Source organism: Argopecten irradians, chromosome 3, assembly GCF_041381155.1.
Source record: "Argopecten irradians isolate NY chromosome 3, Ai_NY, whole genome shotgun sequence".
In the NCBI taxonomy this organism is placed as follows: domain Eukaryota; kingdom Metazoa; phylum Mollusca; class Bivalvia; order Pectinida; family Pectinidae; genus Argopecten; species Argopecten irradians.
This window is the reverse complement of record NC_091136.1, coordinates 64,752,833-64,772,972: the sequence shown is the minus strand read 5'-3', so window position 1 is coordinate 64,772,972 and position 20,140 is coordinate 64,752,833. Positions and strand designations below refer to the sequence as shown.

The window sequence follows — 20,140 nt, the reverse complement described above, 5'->3', positions numbered from 1 at the left end:
GTTTCACCTTTTTGTGGCCGGTCATAAGATGTTGATGATGATAGCATAAACAAAGATATGCTTTTATTTTTGTTAGAACAAAGACAGGGATTGTATTTTTAGCTCACCTGGCCCGAAGGGCCGGTGAGCTTATGTCATGGCGCGGCGTCCGTCGTCCGTCCGTCCGTCCGTCGTCCGTCCGTCCGTCCGTCCGTCAACATTTCCTTTAAATTGCTACTAGTCATAGAGTTCTGCATGGATTGTAACCAAATTTGGCCACAAACATCCTTGGGGGAGGGGAAACAGAACTTGTATAAATTTTGGCTCTGTCCCCCCCCCCCCCCCCCCCCCCCAGGAGGGGCGGGGCCCAATAGGGGAAATAGAGGTAAATCCTATAAATCGCTACTTGTCCTAGAGTTCTGAATGGAATGTAACCAAATTTGGCCACAAATATCCTTGAGGGAAGGGGAACAGAACTTGTATAAATTTTGGCTCTGACCCCCCGGGGGCAGGAGGGGCGGGGCCCAATAGGGGTAATAGAGGTAAATCCTTTAAATCGCTACTTGTCATAGAGCTCTGAATGGAATGTAACCAAATTTGGCCACAAACATCCTTTGGGGAAGGGGAACAGAACTTGTATAAATTTTGGCTCTGGTCCCCCAGGGGCAGGAGGAGCGGGGCCCAATAGGGGTAATAGAGGTAAATCCTTTAAATCGCTACTAGTCATAGAGTTCTGAATGGAATGTAACCAAATTTGGCCACAAAAATCCTTGGGGGAAAGGGAACAGAACTTGTATAAATTTTGACTCTGGTTCCCCTGGGGGCAGGAGGGGCGGGGCCCAATAGGGGAAATAGAGGTAAATCTTTTAAATCTCTACTTGTCATAGAGTTCTGAATGGAATGTAACCAAATTTGGCCACAAACATCCTTTGGAAAAGGGGAAACAGAACTTGTATAAATTTTGGCTCTGGTCCCCGGGGGGCAGGAGGGGCGGGGCCCAATAGGGGTAATAGAGGTAAATCCTTTAAATCGCTTCTTGTCATAGAGCTCTGAATGGAATGTAACCAAATTTGGCCACAAACATCCTTTGGGGGAAGGGGAACAGAGCATGTATAAATTTTGGCTCTGGTCCCCCGGGGGCAGGAGGGGCGGGGCCCAATAGGGGTAATAGAGGTAGATCCTTTAAATCGCTACTAGTCATAGAGTTCTGAATGGAATGTAACCAAATTTGGCCACAAACATCCTTGGGGGAGGGGGAACAGACCTTGTATAAATTTTGGCTCTGACCCCCTGGGGGCAGGAGGGGCGGGGCCCAATAGGGGAAATAGAGGTAAATCCTTTAAATCTCTACTTGTCCTAGAGCTCTGAATGGAATGTAACCAAATTTGGCCACAAACATCCTTTGGGGAAGGGGAACAGAGCATGTATAAATTTTGGCTCTGGTCCCCCGGGGGCAGGAGGGGCGGGGCCCAATAGGGGTAATAGAGGTAGATCCTTTAAATCGCTACTAGTCATAGAGTTCTGAATGGAATGTAACCAAATTTGGCCACAAATATCCTTGGGGGAGGGGGAACAGACCTTGTATAAATTTTGGCTCTGACCCCCTGGGGGCAGGAGGGGCGGGGCCCAATAGGGGAAATAGAGGTAAATCCTTTAAATCTCTACTTGTCCTAGAGCTCTACATGAATTGTAACCAAATTTGGCCAGAAACATCCTTGGGGGAAGGGGAACAGAACTTGTATAAATTTTGGCTCTGATCCCCCAGGGGCAGGAGGGGCGGGGCCCAATAGGGGTAATAGAGGTAAATCCTTTAAATCGCTACTAGTCATAGAGTTCTAAATGGAATGTAACCAAATTTGGCCACAAACATCCTTGGGGGAGGGGGAACAGACCTTGTATAAATTTTGGCTCTGACCCCCTGGGGGCAGGAGGGGCGGGGCCCAATAGGGGAAATAGAGGTAAATCCTTTAAATCACTACTTGTCATAGAGTTCTGAATGGAATGTAACCAAATTTGGCCACAAACATCCTTTGGGGAAGGGGAACAGAACTTGTATAAATTTTGGCTCTGGTCCCCCGGGGGCAGGAGGGGCGGGGCCCAATAGGGGTAATAGAGGTAAATCCTTTAAAATCGCTACTAGTCATCATAGAGTTCTGAATGGAATGTAACCAAATTTGGCCACAGACATCCTTTGGGGAAGGGGAACAGAAATTGTATAAATTTTGGCTCTGACCCCTGGGGGCAGGAGGGGCGGGGCCCAATAGGGGAAATAGAGGTAAATCCTTTAAATCGCTACTAGTCATAGAGTTCTGCATGGATTGTAACCAAATTTGGCCATAAACATCCTTGGAAGAAGGGGAACAGAACTTGTACAAATTTTGGCTCTGACCCCCTGGGGGCGGGAGGGGTGGGGCCCAATAGGGGATTTAGAGGTTAATATTAAAATTCCTTCAGAAAAGAAACAACGAACCTGTATTCAGAACATTACTTGGCATTACAAACCAGGTGAGCGATACAGGCCCTCTGGGCCTCTTGTTTGCTATTGTCTTTACTCACAAGTTAATGCTACAATAAATTATTAAAGTATTGCTTATTATAAAGTATTTATTAATTAGTTTCAAATAAAGCTTTAACATTAAATGTCTGCTATGAACTGAAATCAGGATCTTTGAATTTCTAGTCTACATTATTTGACCAGCTGAGTTGTAGGCGTCACTCTTCCCGATCTGTAGTAAAGTACTACTATTTTGCTGGTTGACCTATATTCATTTCTGTGATCAATTGTTTGTATTAATCAAAATCTAAAACTTGTAAGCTTGCAATCTCTCACTGTATGCTTTATCTACTTGTAATCTTGCAATCTCTCACAGTATGCTTTGATCTACTTGTAAGCTTGCAATCTCTCACAGTATGCTTTGATCTACTTGTAAGCTTGCAATCTCTCACTGTATGCTTTGATCTACTTGTAAGCTTGCAATCTCTCACTGTATACTTTGATCTACTTGTAAGCTTGCAATCTCTCACTGTATGCTTTGATCTACTTGTAAGCTTGCAATCTCTCACAGTATGCTTTGATCTACTTGTAAGCTTGCAATCTCTCACAGTATGCTTTGATCTACTTGTAAGCTTGCAATCTCTCACAGTATGCTTTGATCTACTTGTAAGCTTGCAATCTCTCACAGTATGCTTTGATCTACTTGTAAGCTTGCAATCTCTCACAGTATGCTTTGATCTACTTGTAAGCTTGCAATCTCTCACAGTATGCTTTGATCTACTTGTAAGCTTGCAATCTCTCACAGTATGCTTTGATCTACTTGTAAGCTTGCAATCTCTCACAGTATGCTTTGATCTACTTGTAAGCTTGCAATCTCTCACTGTATGCTTTGATCTACTTGTAAGCTTGCAATCTCTCACTGTATGCTTTGATCTACTTTATGTCAATGTTAAATTTTTCAGATTGAATGTTCTTAATGTATAATTTTCAAAAGTATTAATGCTGAAATTAGTATTTCAAAATCAATGTCCCGCATTTATGTCTGTGCTAATCTTGTAATCCTGTATCAAATGGCTGTGTACTGCTCCACTGTGTAAAAACCAGTATTTATAGGAGTGAAGTCAGCTGGGTTTTTTTTAATTTATTTTGAATGTGAACATTACTTATGAAATGAGCTGTTTTTGTTCAAGTTAGTTAGAATGGTTAACATTACTTATAAAACCAAAGAAACATCACATGCAAGGATCTAGATAACAGTTAATAGGTTAGTTACTGGTATTACACAGCTTTTTATTGATATGTGAATAGGTCTAATTTTTGAGAATCCTTATTATGTGAATTTTAAAACGGTAATATGCACCAGATCAGCAGCAGTTCTCCTGTACTGTAACACTTGTTATACCTATGGCTCCCTAGTATTATTTTTGTCATGTTGGACTCTATTTAGTGCTTGAATTACAGAAAATATATAGAAGAGCTTGTTTTAGTTTCATTAGAATACAACTGTATGAACCGAAGACTTTGTGCTAGTTTGTTTCAGTTTCATTATAATACAACTGTATGAACCGAAGACTTTGTGCTAGTTTGTTTCAGTTTCATTATAATACAACTGTATGAACCGAAGACTTTGTGCTAGTTTGTTTCAGTTTCATTATAATACAACTGTATGAACCGAAGACTTTGTGCTAGTTTGTTTCAGTTTCATTATAATACAACTGTATGAACCGAAGACTTTGTGCTAGTTCGTTTCAGTTTCTTTATAATACAATTGTATGAACCGAAGACTTTGTGCTAGTTTGTTTCAGTTTCTTTATAATACAATTGTATGAACCGAAGACTTTGTGCTAGTTCGTTTCAGTTTCTTTATAATACAATTGTATGAACCGAAGACTTTGTGCTAGTTTGTTTCAGTTTCATTATAATACAACTGTATGAACCGAAGACTTTGTGCTAGTTTGTTTCAGTTTCATTATAATACAACTGTATGAACCGAAGACTTTGTGCTAGTTCGTTTCAGTTTCTTTATAATACAATTGTATGAACCGAAGACTTTGTGCTAGTTTGTTTCAGTTTCTTTATAATACAATTGTATGAACCGAAGACTTTGTGCTAGTTCGTTTCAGTTTCTTTATAATACAATTGTATGAACCGAAGACTTTGTGCTAGTTCGTTTCAGTTTCTTTAGAATACAACTGTATGGACTTTGCGCTTGTTCAATCATCATGGTGTTGCAGAACAAAGACTTTAAACTGGTTATAAAATGTGTTATAGAAAATCTATTACTTAAACACATTCCTACATCATCGCCAATTACCAGGTTTGCTATTAACACAGACTAGTATACAAATCAATACCCTTCAAAGTTATTATAATATAAGGTTGTGATTTTGTAATTATATATATGATACATATACACTGACGATCAAAACTATCTACCAAAAGTATTTTGTTAAAATCTAATTTGTTTTATTCTATATCATATTTTCTACATGTATACTTCTCAGTGTGTGATGGGATGATAATAAACATCAAATAATTTTAAGATTTATTGTTTTTATTCCATCTTATGTCTTACAAATAAACAATTATATACACTAACACAAAGAGTTGGACTGGTACAACGCTGTTGTCTGTCTCTTCTATCAGTAATGGAAGACGGGCTGTCTGTGTCCCTCTGTGTGACAATAGACAGGCTGTCTGTGTCCCTGTGTGACAGTAGACAGGCTGTCTATGTCCCTCTGTGTGACATTACACAGGCTGTCTGTGTCCCTCTGTGTGACAGTACACAGGCTGTCTGTGTCCCTCTGTGTGACAGTACACAGGCTGTCTATGTCCCTCTGTGTGACATTACACAGGCTGTCTGTGTCCCTCTGTGTGACAGTACACAAGCTGTCTGTGTCCCTCTGTGTGACAGTACACAGGCTGTCTGTGTCCCTCTGTGTGACAGTAGACAGAATGTCTGTGTCCCTCTGTGCAACAGTACACAGGCTGTCTGTGTCCCTCTGTCTGACAGTACACAAGCTGTCTGTGTTCCTCTGTGTGACAGTACACAGGCTGTCTGTGTCCCACTGTGTGACAGTACACAGACTGTCTGTGTCCTTCTGTGTGACAGCAGACAGGCTCTCTGTGTCCCTCTGTGTGACAGTAGACAGGCTCTCTGTGTCCCACTCGCACAGTACACAGACTGTCTGTGTCCCTCTGTGTGACAGTACACAGGCTGTCTGTGTCCCACTGTGTGACAGTACACAGACTGTCTGTGTCCCTGTGTGACAGTAGACAGGCTGTCTGTGTCCCTCTGTGTGACAGTACACAGGCTGTCTGTGTCCCTCTGTGTGACAGTAGACAGGCTGTCTGTGTCCCTCTGTGTGACAGCAGACAGGCTGTCTGTGTCCCACTGTGTGACAGTACACAGACTGTCTGTGTCCTTCTGTGTGACAGTACACAGGCTGTCTGTGTCCCTCTGTGTGACAGTAGACAGGCTGTCTGTGTCCCTCTGTGTGACAGTACACAGGCTGTCTGTGTCCCTCTGTGTGACAGTACACAGGCTGTCTGTGTCCCTCTGTGTGACAGTAGACAGGCTGTCTGTGTCCCTCTGTGTGACAGTACACAGGCTGTCTGTGTCCCTCTGTGTGACAGTACACAGCTGTCTGTGTCCCCTGTGTGACAGTACACAGGCTGTCTGTGTCCCTCTGTGTGACAGTACACAGGCTGTCTGTGTCCTTCTGTGTGACAGTACACAGGCCGTCTGTGTCCCTCTGTGTGACAGTACACAGCATGTCTTTGTCCTTCTGTGTGACAGTAGACTGGCTGTCTGTGTCCCTCTGTGTGACAGTACACAGGTTGTCTGTGTCCCCCTGTGTGACAGTAAACAGGCTGTTTGTGTCCTTCTGTGTGACAGTACACAGGCTGTCTGTGTCCTTCTGTGTGACAGTAGACAGGCTGTCTGTGTCCCTCTGTGTGACAGTAAACAGGCTGTCTGTGTCCCTCTGTGTGACAGTAAACAGGCTGTCTGTGTCCCTCTGTGTGACAGTAAACAGGCTGTCTGTGTCCCTCTGTGTAACAGTACACAGGATGTCTTTGTCCTTCTGTGTGACAGTAGACAGGCTGTCTGTGTCCCTCTGTGTGACAGCAGACAGGCTGTCTGTGTCCCACTGTGTGACAGTACACAGACTGTCTGTGTCCTTCTGTGTGACAGTAGACAGGCTATCTGTGTCCCTCTGTGTGACAGTACACAGGCTGTCTGTGTCCCACTGTGTGACAGTACACAGGCTGTCTGTGTCCCTCTGTGTGACAGTACACAGGCTGTCTGTGTCCCTCTGTGTGACAGTAGACAGGCTGTCTGTGTCCCTCTGTGTGACAGTACACAGACTGTCTGTGTCCCACTGTGTGACAGTACACAGACTGTCTGTGTCCTTCTGTGTGACAGTAGACAGGCTGTCTGTGTCCCTCTGTGTGACAGTAGACAGGCTGTCTGTGTCCCACTGTGTGACAGTACACAGACTGTCTGTGTCCTTCTGTGTGACAGTGGACAGGCTGTCTGTGTCCCTCTGTGTGACAGTACACAGGCTGTCTGTGTCCCTCTGTGTGACAGTAGACAGGCTGTCTGTGTCCCTCTGTGTGACAGTACACAGGCTGTCTGTGTCCCTCTGTGTGACAGTAGACAGGCTGTCTGTGTCCCACTGTGTGACAGTAGACAGGTTGTCTGTGTCCCTCTGTGTGACAGTACACAGGCTGTTTGTGTCCCTCTGTGTGACAGTACACAGGCTGTCTGTGTCCCTCTGTGTGACAGTAGACAGAATGTCTGTGTCCCTCTGTGTGACAGTCAATTCAGTACATAGATACACCAGGAAAGATGTAAATAAAAGAAATGGCATTTTGTCCACACTCCTCAGGAAATTTTGGTTTCCTCAAAGGCAGATATCACTGTAAATAAATAAATTTGGCATGGATATCTCCAGACCATCTTCTCTTCAAATGTCCTCTACTGAGCGGAATTTGGCATGGATATCTCCAGATCATCTTCCCTTCACATGTCATCTACTGAGCTGAATTTCAAGTTTTTGTATCAGATGATTTCTTCTTGGGAAGTTCCCGGCCATCTATTTCATTTTTCACAGCCTTGTTGCAGCTTATTATGGCTGCCCGTACAGCGTTTCTTTCCCCTAAAATGTAAGAAATGGTTTCATAGTATTTACCAAGTCCATACTGACGATAATGTAAGGCGCATATGTGACCAATATGTTATGATTGGTAACAATACACTTATACGTACTGTCTGTCTGACACTCCTGTAGAAGGCTTGGTAACTGTTGTTGATGATACCGCACCAGGAATTTGTAACATGATCGGATGGTCCCTACAATACATATATATATATATATACTTAAACTTTTAAAAGACGTTGTGCATCAGTAGATATTAAGAATAAAAAATATCAACACCGCATTCCTTTTCGCTAACGTTTTCATATATATATATAAATATATAAATAAAAAAGAACAATGTCCATGTGATGGTTTCCATATACATAAAAAAACACAACTATAAAACAGTTTTTTCTCCCTAGCGCTTTCTCGGCTCATGCCGGTCTTCAGGGGTTTGAATTCTTTTATTTGTAAAACATGACGTCATAGTACAATGACTTCATAGTAAGATTACGTCATGACATGGTACATAAAGATATTGTGAATGGTTCTGGAAGAAAATAACAAAAACATGAGGACGAAATAAAAACTAATATGAAGTTCATTTGTCCCGTTCTGAATTTAGCATAGGTTTCATAAGTTGAATGAAATACATTTCTTTATTTTCTCTTTTTAAAAGATCTGAATTGGACATTTGATATATTGGTAAAATAAAAAAATTATCATTAGCACACATATGACAATGTTCGTTTACTGTTAAATATCTGAGATGGTCTGTTTTGGTTTGTTGTCGGTGTAATGTAACTCTCTTTCTCAATTCCATTCCTGTCTGACCAATATAAAAATCTGAGCATTTGCTACAAATAAGTGCGTATATGACATTTTTGGATGTACAATTCATATTAGTTTTAATTTTGAAATTAAAACCATTTTTGAATGTATAATTTTTACACTCTATAATAATATCACATGTTTTTCAACGCTTTTGCATACATTTAGTGACAGAAGTATTTTGCATTTTCGAATCAAATTTTGACGCACATAAAATACGTTTAAGGTTTTTAGGCTGACGCTTGCAATTTATTATTTTCTTGTTAGATAAAATCAATTTCATTCTGTGCTATTTTTCATGTAATCTTCACAACCTTTTACAATTGGAAAAATATTGTAGTTGTTTGGATTAAAAGTACTGACAAAAGGTATTATATTGCTTTTGGATTCCACTTTATTCGATTTCCTTAAATGAATAGGTCCTTCTTTTTTTGCTCTTTCAACTCCATAATCTATAACTTCTATCTATGACGTCATGTTTTACAAATAAAAGAATTCAAACCCCTGAAGACCGGCATGAGCCGAGAAAGCGCTAGGGAGAAAAAACTGTTTTATAGTTGTGTTTTTTTATATAAATATATATATATATAAATATATATACATGTATAAGATACAAGGCTATCCGATGGTCCCTACAATATATATATATATATATAATTCAATTTTGCTTGTTGTAAGCATTTCTGATTGGCTGAGATAACAGCATAATGATTTCATATACTATTGAAGAGGTTATCTTTAGTAAATTAAATTATAAGGATTAATTTGAATAAATTTTTTATGAATAAATTTTTTATGTTATGGAGATATAAGAGTATTTAGAGTACACTCAGATTTTTGTGTTATATCTCCATAACATAAGAAATCTATTCAAGTTAAGCCTTAAACATAAGATACAAGGCTATCCGATGGTCCCTACAATATAATGCATATTCATCACATAATCCGCCCAATATCCAGTGATTTTGCCTATGTAATATTTAATTATTTTTGCATATGTCACTATTGTAATATGACCTGGAGCGAGTTATACTTGCTGGAAATTCATTGTGACGTCAGACAGAAATCATCTAATATGTATGTAGAGTTGAAACACTTGTCAAATCAGAAATAAGTGATCCCAGAGGGATCCTGGCGCACACCGAAGAATGATCTATGTCTGACAACGGAAAGAGGGATCTTTTCCCTGCTTTTCAAACTTTTTCAAACATACTACAATTGTATATAAAATTTGAGACATTTGCTTCAGTACTTTCTAAGAAATAGCCGTAACAAACTTCAACATTGAATTCCAAGATGGCGTCTGGTTGGCCATCTTGTTGTCCGATCAGCCCCAAAAGGCATTATGCAGAACTAGGGCCCATGGGGTACGTACGTATGGAATATGAGAGAGATCCCTTCAGTAATTTTTGAGATATAGCGGTAACTGTCATAATCCAAGATAATGGCCGGACGGGTCATCTTGTTGACATATCAGTTATAAAAAGCAATATGCACAACTAGTGAGGAACCTACAAATGAAATTTGAGACAAATCCCTTCAGTACTTTTTGAGAAAAAACAATAACAAACTTTAACTATCAAACTACCAGGCGGCTATCTTGTTTATACCGATCGGTCCCAAAACGCAATATGTGCAACTAGGGCCCTAGGGGAAGCTACATATGAAATTTGAGAACAATCTGTTCAGTACTTTTTGAGAAATAGCTATAACAAAACTTTTAACTATCAAAATCCAAGGTGGCTGCCTTGTGGCCATCTTGTTGACCGATCAGTCCCAAAATGCAATATGAGAATGATCCCTTCAGTGCTTTCTGAGAAATAGCGATAACAAGAATTGTTAAAGGACGGATGGACGGAGGGAAGGACAGACGATGGAAGAAAAGCGATTTGAATAGCCCACCATCTGATGATGGTAGGCTAAAATTCACAAAAAGATCCATTGTTGTGCAAGACCATATCCAAAATTCCACTCATGGGAGATTACAAAATATTAACATTTCTTAACTTCATTATGAAATCATACGTAAGAGATAAACCCTAAAAGAGATTGTTTACAGAACCACTTATTTACATTTTATCTTAAAGCTGAACTTTAAAGCTGTTTATAAGACTGGATTGCATGCCATATTTTTTCTAATTTCCACTAGGCTTAAGGCAGGTAATCCAGTCTAAGCTGTTTATAAGACTCTACCACTTTGTAATTTTCTGTCTGACAACGGAGAACGACATTGAGATATATGTAGCGACAATTATGTAATTTTGCTAAAAGTGAAAGAAGAAATGTTATATGCTATATATATAGTTTTTCTATCAATATCTTTACTGCCAACAATTTACCAGGCTATTTTGAAAATTGTTTTGTCAGTAATCCGAGCCTTCATATGGACTATATATACTAACACATGGCAGTGTATTGGTTAGGTAAATAATAAAGAGGAAACAGTAGATCCACTGCTGCACTCTCAAATAGACTTAAAATCATAGTATTCGGTTAATTCTTACCTCCGATGTGAAGAGTACTGAAGAAAGCATCTGTACCAGCAATAGTCTTTATAAAGGTTAAGGCAGCTTGCACCATAGTGTGAGCACCTCTCTTGGCCCGTATCAGGACAATGTTGGTAGCCCTGTTCCAGTGTTTCACTAAATAGAAAAATGCCAGCTTAAATATCCAAACTATACCTATAAATCATTCCATATCATTTAGTTCACACAAATTACTTCATTCACTGTTACTACCTGCATTTAACTGAAAGAGGTGCTTTTAGTATTAGACTTAAATTTCCTTCCAAAACAGTATTAAGAAACTTTCTTTTTTTCAATTTTTTTTTTTTTGCAAATTACAATTCAGGAGTTTGGATACATGTATAGTACCAACCAAAACGATGTGAGTAAAGTACAGTTTACCACCAATTAGTCTCACCTTCCGGTGATTGAAACACCACAAAAATCATCTCAATATAGGATGTCACAATCACTGGAATTAATCGATGGTACATCATAATTCACCCATGTAGTTTTGGTATCCTTACATTTTTTAAATTTTAAATCAACATTTTAATCCACACAGTTTATACCAAATTATACCCATAAATACAATGGGTATAGATATACTGAAGATAAAATTCTTGAACTCAAAATACTTGTACATGTACTAAAAGTCATATGTGCCATAACTGGTTAAAAATCCTGACATGTTATGGTTTCTTTCATTAATCTATTGAAAACCATCAGGTTTGATGAATAAAGCTGTCAAAATCATTCAAATGGACAGACAAACACGTATTAAAATGCCTTATAAACATCAATTACAACACAGAATTTATGCACTGAAAAATTCTTGGTTTTTCTATGCTTTATGTATGTTTAGGTGGAAACATATTTGTAGAAATCACTTTACAATTACAAATAATAATGTAAAAATGTGAAATGGAGTTGTAGACCAAAACTGGCTTAATTCTTGGAGACCCTTTCACTGCACTGTAGATGTAAATATAACAAATGTTGGCAGTACTTCCAAAAATCATTTTCAGCTCTTATTTGTACATTAATACATACAATATGCACTGTAAATATTGTAATGAGAATAACTCATGTACCATGTGATACCTGATAACATTTGTACGGGACTTTTGTTTCTATTTGTGATGGAATGACGTCAAAAGATGATATCCCGCACTACTTTAGCCTATAGTCATTTCAGCGGGAAGATTACAAATAGTTGCGTTCCATCACTACTGGAGATACTAGTCCCGCACAAACGTTATCAGGTAACACGTTCCATCACTACTGGAGATACTAGTCTCGCACAAACGTTATCAGGTAACACGTTCCATCACTACTGGAGATACTAGTCCCGCACAAACGTTATCAGGTATTTAGTCCCATTCCCTTAATATTGGTAAATTTTGGTGGTGAATAATTAAAATATTTAAAGCTCTTGTTGGTTTGTGACACATATATCTTTAAATTGTCTCAAAGGATTAAAGTACTTTGCCTTCTTGTGTATTTATTTTTTCATCGTAACACCAACACAATGGAAGACAATGGCTTCAGCAGCATTCTGTAGCTGTAAAACATATATTATATACATGTACAGTTTTACATGTGCGCAAAAGAAAATCTCAGTTCTTCTTGTAATACTAGACGTCGTCAATTATGACGATAAGGTCACGGTGATCTCTAGGGGTGCAAGGGTGTGAAAGGATTTAGTTTGTGATTTTTTTTTTTAGTATAAGATAAAAGATGTGTGCAAAGCTAATGTATGAGGGCTTCAAGGGTTGATTACCTGACAGCGAAGTCCTCAATACACCTCGACCATAGTCACCATAAGATTGTTGAACAGCATTCCGAATACACAAATGTAAATCATATTCAGAAAAGGATGATACTTTTTTTCTTGACCCTGTATACACAACTTCACAAACTAAATATCTGAAAATCAACAAAAATAGAATTGTCAATTTATATACATATGTACATGTATGAACTAGCTATTATAAACACAAGAGATACTGTAAAACAGAATAAAGAAATCTTGTTTTTATTTGAATAATCGATTTCAATACAAAATTTTATTTACCTCAGATGGAATAACGACTCATATGTGTGTGAGTAATCTACCCCATGTAATCAGATGGGATAACGACTCATACGCGTGTAGGAGTAATCTACCCCATGTAATCAGATGGGATAACGACTCATACGCGTGTAGGAGTAATCTACCCCATGTAATCAGATGGGATAACGACTCATACGCGTGTAGGAGTAATCTACCCCATGTAATCAGATGGGATAACGACTCATACGTGTGTAGGAGTAATCCACCCCATGTAATCAGATGGGATAACGACTCATACGCATGTAGGAGTAATCCACCCCATGTAATCAGATGGGATAATGACTCATACCTGTGTAGGAGTAATCCATCTCATGTAATCAGATGGAATAACGACTCATACGTGTGCAGGGGTTTCATTATCGTTCAGGAGATGCGGTACAATTGCAATCTCAGGGGGTATTTTTCTATACCATCTGTATGCTATATAATGTAATTTAACCAAAATCAGGCGGTACCACAGCCAAGTTCAACCGGCAAAAAGTACCGGGTACCACCTGATATTGAAACCCCTGCGTGTGTAGGAGTAATCCAACTCATGTAATCAGATGGAATAACAACTCATATGTGTGTAGGAGGAGTAATCCACCCCATGTAATCAGATGGAATAACGACTAATACGTGTGTGAGTAATCCATCCCATGTAATCAGATGGACTAAAAACTCATACGTGTGTATGAGTAATCCCCCCCATGTAATCAGATGGAATAACGACTCATACATGAGTAGCAGTAATCCAGCCCATGTAATCAGATGGGATAACGACTCTTACGTGTGTATGAGTAATCCACCCCATGTAATCAGATGGAATAAGGACTCATACTTGTGTATGAGTAATCCACCCCATGTATTCAGATGGAATAACGAATCATATGTGTGTATGTAACGAAGCTGCGGTGCGCTTCGTTGCTATATTTTCCGGAAATTATATTAACAGGGACTTTGGCGGGAATTTGCTGTGCACGAGAGCTCGGGACTGCGCCAAGGCTTTCAGTTTTCTACCGGGCCTTGAGAGGTGAGGGTTGTGTTTTTGAATCCTATGTAATTTTTATATATCTGTCGCCCATCCTTTCCCTAAATATTAATAAACTGTTAAATGAATTTGATGTCGTCCATTGTCCATACTCACTAGTACCATTGAATATTGTAGGGAGACATAGGAATCTGCAAGCTAACGCGGCAGTCGAACCCAGAGCAAAACAAATTAATTGTATCATTCTTACTCTACGCTAATGACTGCGGTCGTAGCGAAACAAGTCGTTACATGTAGGAGTAATCCACCCCATGTAATCAGATGGAATAACAACTCATACATGTGTGCGAGTAATCCACCCCAATGTTATCAGATTGACTTACAACTCATACGTGTGTTTGAGTAATCCATCCCATGTAATCAGATGGAATAACGACTCATATGCTTGTATGAGTAATCAACTCCATGTAATCATATGGAATAACGACACATACATGTGAGAGTAATCCACCCCAATGTTATCAGATGGACTAACAACTCATACGTGTGTATGAAGAATCCATCCCATGTAATCAGATTGAATAACGAGTCATATGCTTGTATGAGTAATCCACCGCATGTAATCAGATAGAATAACAACTCATACGCGTGTATGAGTAATCCACCCCAATGTAATCAGATGGACCAACGACTCATACGCGTGTAGGAGTAATCCATCCCATGTAATCAGATGGAATAACGAGTCAAGCACGTGTAGGGGTAAACTTGTAGAAGAGGACATTCTTAAAACATATTCTCAGTATGCTTAAACCAATATCCGTCAAAACTGGTATTGTAAGCGTGAACAAAGTATTTTACTGTAGGCCTACTGACAGTAGAGTATGAAAAATGCTTATTTTCAGAAGACGTGCGATACAATTCATCGATATCTAGAATTGTGAAACACATTTTATTGCTTACCTGTTTTTTAATCTGACCATTGCTGACAGAAAAATCGTTTTACTTCGAAGTCTCGCATACACGTGTATTTATTTAGATACGAAGAGAGGAAGTGTATGAGAGTTACTTCCCCTAGTCCACATTCGACCGGCCTGTTCGACCTATTGCTTTGGGCGAGTTCGTTGGCCCGCTACCTTTCCGTGTCGAAAATGGGAATATAAACCGAGATTAATAATTTTGTACGAATCGCAAAAGTTATAATCTTACCGTTAAAACTACACTTTCCATTTCCCCTGAAAAAAATTAATATGAATTTAAGGCAAAGCCTCAGAAGAGCTCAGCTACATATAAAAGATTATAACTTATAATCTTTTATATGTACATTTTTTGTAGCTGCGATAATAACATCATAACTTTACATTGTCTACTGAATATTTTTTTACGAGATTAACAATGAAATATTTCACTGACATGCACATACTATCGATAGTTAGAGAGAATTCAAAATAATCCAAATGGAATAGTTCAATATACTTCAATCTTGTTTTTATCAGATGCAGATGCTATCAAAAAGCGCGAATCTGTGCCGTCATCTTTGGCGTCAGGTTTTGTGACGTCACTGCTGACTGTGCCATGCGCTTGAGAATATACACAGTATTCCGTCTTTGCATATTACAGAGTTAGCTCCCCTGCGGGTAGATATCCATTGTGACGTCATTATTTTGTGTGTACAATTCACGTTGTTTTCTCAGAAAAAGTATGACGTTACGCTCGTAAATACATGACATCACATTCAATACCTTCCCGCAAGGGCAGATACCACTGTAATATGCAAATACGGAATACATTGGACCAGTACATTTTATTGCATTGTTCTTGTATATGTGTAAATTAAAACTACTTACAGTAACTAGGTTTACTACATGTACATGTACAGACAACAGAAGCGTGTACGAGGATATAGGGTATCGCTTCTGTTTGTCTAAGTCATTTAAGGAATGATTTTTGTTGTTTACGGGTGTGTAAAAACTGCATTTTTTGTACAGATATTTTAAATGAAATGACGCGCGTTAGCAAGCAACGCGCGTCATGTTGAAATATCTGTATATTTATATATACTCCTTCCTTAGACGTTTCGGCGCTTTCCACGACGTCCTCCATAGATGCGCAGGTGTAACGTTGAAAATGGACCTCCGTTGAAAATTGACCTCGGGTCATTTTTCAACGTTGAAAACGGACCCCGAATGCCGTTGAAAATTGAACATGCCGTTGAAAATTGACAGCGTCTAGGGTCAATTCTCAACGACAGGTCTGTTGAAAAATGATCGTTGAAAATTGACCTTGGCAAACTCTCAACGGATGGTCTCTTGAAAATGACCTAAGTGCATTCACATATGTAGCTGTTGCACAAACATAATTCTTGAATTTTGCTATCGCCATTCCTAATATAAGCCCCTCTTCTGTGCTGGTATCTAAATTACCGCGATTTGAATTGAAATTTTGTATTGTTATCATCGTTGTGTTTTGTGTTTTGTGTTGTTGTGTTATGTTGTTATGTTGTGTGTTATTGGTGTGTTGTGTTGTGTGTTGTTAGATGCTGTGTGGCTGTGTTTTGTGTGGTGTGGTGTTGTGTTTTTGTTGCGTGGTTGTGATGTGTGTTGTGTTGTTGTGTGTCGTGTTGTTGTGTGATATGTTGTGTGATGTTGTGTTGTGTTGTGGTTTTGTGAGGTGTGTGGTTGTGTTGTGTGTTGTTGTCGTGTGTTGTGTTTTGGTTATGTTCTGTTGTGTTGTGTATTGTAGTGTTGTGTGATGTGTTGTTGTGTGGTATTGTGTTGTGTGATGTTGTGTTGTGTGGTGGTGTCGTGTCTTTTGTTGTTGTTGTGTTTTGTTGTTGTTGCGTGGTTGTGTGTTGTGGTGCTGTTGTGTGTTGTGGTGTTGTTGTGTTGTGTGTTGTGATGTGGTTGTGTTGTGTGTTCTTGTGTTGTGTGATGTGTTGTTGTATGATGTTTTGTTGTGATGTTGTGTCGTGTTGTTGTTTGGTGTTTCCGTGTGTTGTGTGGTTGTGTTTTGTTGTGTTGTTGTTAGTTGGTGTTGTGTTGTTGTTGCGTGGTTGTGTGTTGTGGTGTGGTTGTACTGTGTGTAGTGTGATATTGTGTGTGATGTGTTGTGTGTTGTTGTGTTGTGTGATGTTATGTTGTGTGATGTTGTGGTATTTTGTTTTGTGTTGTTGTGTTGTGGTGTGATGTTGTGTTGTGTGTTGTTGTTGTACAAAAGATGTTATGTGTCAATGGGATTAGACATCAGGTATAGCCTATCTTAGTCTTCTGAGAAGAGTCACTTTTCAACGGGGTCCATTTTCAACGGGTCGGTGTGAAAAGTGCGCTAAAGTTCAGTTTTCAACGGTTTTCGGGGTCATTTTTCAACGTTGAAAAATGACCCGAGGTCAGTTTTCAACGGGGGTCCATTTTCAACGTTACACCGGCTGGGTTGATCAGGCCCAATCAGGGACCCGTCGATCGGCTATCGCTTGGTGTTACTGCGGGTAGTTCTGTCTGTTCATCGCTTCGGGCGGCGATGTCTGTCTATCTGCCATTCGCCACCTTGTGACTAGCACTGTGGCTGGTGACCAATTCACTTCTCCTCCTCTTCCTCCAGATCCAACTGGAAGCAACCTCTGCCTGCCTGCTTACTGCTGCTATCAGGTTCCTCCGGTCTGCTCCGATTACCCATATAGGCGTAAGGCTCTCCATCTTGATTGAACGGGGAAACCCCTGCATCCGACCTCAATCGGTAGGCACTATGTCTTCCATCATCGATGTTGGCATTCCTCCACCAGCTGCTGGCATTTCTGCTGCTTCCGTTCGTGGGCCTCCTCCATACTGTCTTTCTATGGTACAGTTATTTCTACCATGACTACCTGCTTAGAGCTGCGGGACCACAACATAATGTCTAGGTGGAATGGTGTTGGTGTTGAGGACATGGTCATGGCGCCATGTGTATCTTCCATCTCAAAGTGCCACCAGGCATGATGTGAGGACATGTCCCAGGTTAGCTGGTTTCCTGCAAAGTACATAGTCGGCTTTGTCCTTGATTCCTCAGGTGAATAGGTTGGTTGGGCTTGGCAGTAAATCGGAGGTCGACTTAAGCAGGAAGCTAATCCTGTGGCCTTCCATTTTCCAGGATACTTTTCTGTATCACTCCCTCCCGGTGAGTCCAGTGAGTCCAGCTACCCTGTTGTCTCATACTCACCGCCTTCACCTGCCTAGCCTTCTCATCTATTGATCTAATCTCTGCCTAGGCAATAACCTTACGTGTCTGTTGGTTTGCATTCCCACATCATGACCTTGTGTTGGTCCCCAGGTCAAAACGCCCCGATCCCACTGACCCTTTGATATCTCCGATCTATGATAAGTCTTGCCTCTGCTTCCTTCAAAGTCTGGTTAGCGTCCCACTTCTTTCCTATTCGCGTAGCGACACTCGCTTCTCTGACCTTGTCATCCGCACTGTCCCTCAATATAATGACCTGACGCACTTTGGTAACCCTGAACTCCTCCTCTACCGATTTGAGCAAGAGTTGGAATTTGGTCCCTGGGTTGTACAAGCCTACACCACTGAAGCTGCGTGGAATGCTCAGCCGTCTTCACTCTGCAGGTAGGGCGTTAGAATTGCACCTACTGCCCCTATTGCATGATCGTAAAAGGCGACTTTATTTGGCATCTTATCTTTTCATGTCTTCCTAACTAACTTTGTACTTCCTAATGTCTCCCTTGACACCGCCGTACGTTCGGCCTTCTGTTGAGCGCTCGCCCCTATGAGGTAGGCTCTGGGTTCTGTCCCCTGGCCGAGACACACCAAAGTCTATAAAAGTGATAGTTTCTGCTCCTGATCAGTGCTCAGCATTATGGGAGTGGGACGACTGGTTCGCTCGTTGTCAGTTTAATGTGACCGAGTGGGTGTGTTGCTTGATACCTTCGGCGGCATGCTTCAGTGATATAGCACTATAAAAAGGGCAACAGTTCCACTATACAAGAAGACACAACACGAATATAGCGCAGTCTCCCAAAACACGCACACATACACGCAACACATCGCATACAGGGAAGGCCGTCCTTACATGACCCTAGCTGTTGATAGGACGTTTATCAATCAAACAAACAAACAAACAAACAGCCATCTGCGAAGGTGTCCGCTGATCATCTTCCCCATTGCCTCTACAGATGTAATTGATACTTCGTAGACGAGCAATGGCCACAAGAGTCTGGATAGTACGCCGTGCTGGTATAGTCAGGCCTTGGATTTCCTTGGGAGACCACTCTTCTCAACTGCCTTCATCCATTCCTTTGCTTGCTTCCTCATCTCTACCTCACTATTTCTGTCTTTGAGTGAACCATAAAACCACTTGCCAGTGCTCTCCACTGGATTTTCTGTGACTGTTGGGATGTCCCCTCCCCCGATCTTAAATCTTTCCTCTTTCACCCTGTCTGCTTTTAGAACGAGACTCCGGGACTTGGCTGTTTTGAATTTCATGCGGGCCCAAGTATTACTATTGCCAGGTACTAAGTAACTGCTGATGAATCATTTTCCTGAGCACTTAAGACATTTTGTCCATGGAACTAGTGAAACTTAGTGACCTCCAATAACGCAGAAAGATCCCATCTAGCTTTGACTTGCATGGTAGGAAAACACTCAGGTACGTATACAATAGTGTAACCCATAAAACACCGATTTAGTGGTTTATAGGTGTATGATGTTTGGTCCTGCTTTGCCGTCCTGTGGTTTTCCCTGATAGTTAAAGACATTTTCCCATTGAAATACCATTCACCTATACCGGGTATGTGACTGGAACATGCAAGTGTCGGCGGGCAACTTCAACTGGCCATATGGTATCGATCTGTAACAGTACAATGTCCGATGGACTTGGATTCTCTTATAAGTTAGCTGAGCATAAGCTATGATACCTCCTTTTTGACTGACGCATTTATCAACTCGTTTCAGTCATGTGCGATGTATTTTACAGGCAAATGCCACATCTTACCTTCTACTCTAAAAAGAAATTGTCCCGAATTGCTAAAGATAAGGGATTCCATTTGGTCCAGGAATGAATACGGTTCAACACTTATTTATAACATTCTGTACATATTTCCACTTCGTTTCAAATATCCA

General features: G+C 40.3%; 1 protein-coding gene across 1 annotated transcript; it reads right to left on the bottom strand.

Moving 5' to 3' along the window:
• Positions 1-7,496: 7,496 nt before the first annotated feature.
• LOC138319358 (ribonuclease P/MRP protein subunit POP5-like) lies at positions 7,497-15,207 on the bottom strand. Its single transcript, XM_069262448.1, has 5 exons — positions 14,999-15,207; positions 12,736-12,881; positions 10,953-11,090; positions 7,746-7,829; positions 7,497-7,635 (listed from the first exon to the last, which is right to left on the bottom strand). The coding sequence occupies exons 1-5, from the start codon at positions 15,016-15,018 to the stop codon at positions 7,526-7,528; spliced, it is 498 nt and encodes a 165-aa protein (XP_069118549.1). The 5' UTR covers positions 15,019-15,207; the 3' UTR covers positions 7,497-7,525.
• Between the last annotated feature and the right edge of the window lie 4,933 nt (positions 15,208-20,140).

Bases quoted from the DNA above. Each gene is read 5' to 3' on its own strand.
- LOC138319358 (XM_069262448.1), bottom strand. From the start codon at position 15,018: ATGGTCAGATTAAAAAACAG. The intron at 12,882-14,998 runs GTAAGCAATAAA...GTTGATTTTCAG, and splicing joins ATGGTCAGATTAAAAAACAG to ATATTTAGTTTGTGAAGTTG. The intron at 7,830-10,952 runs GTAAGAATTAAC...TATGTATTGTAG, and splicing joins CAGTACTCTTCACATCGGAG to GGACCATCCGATCATGTTAC.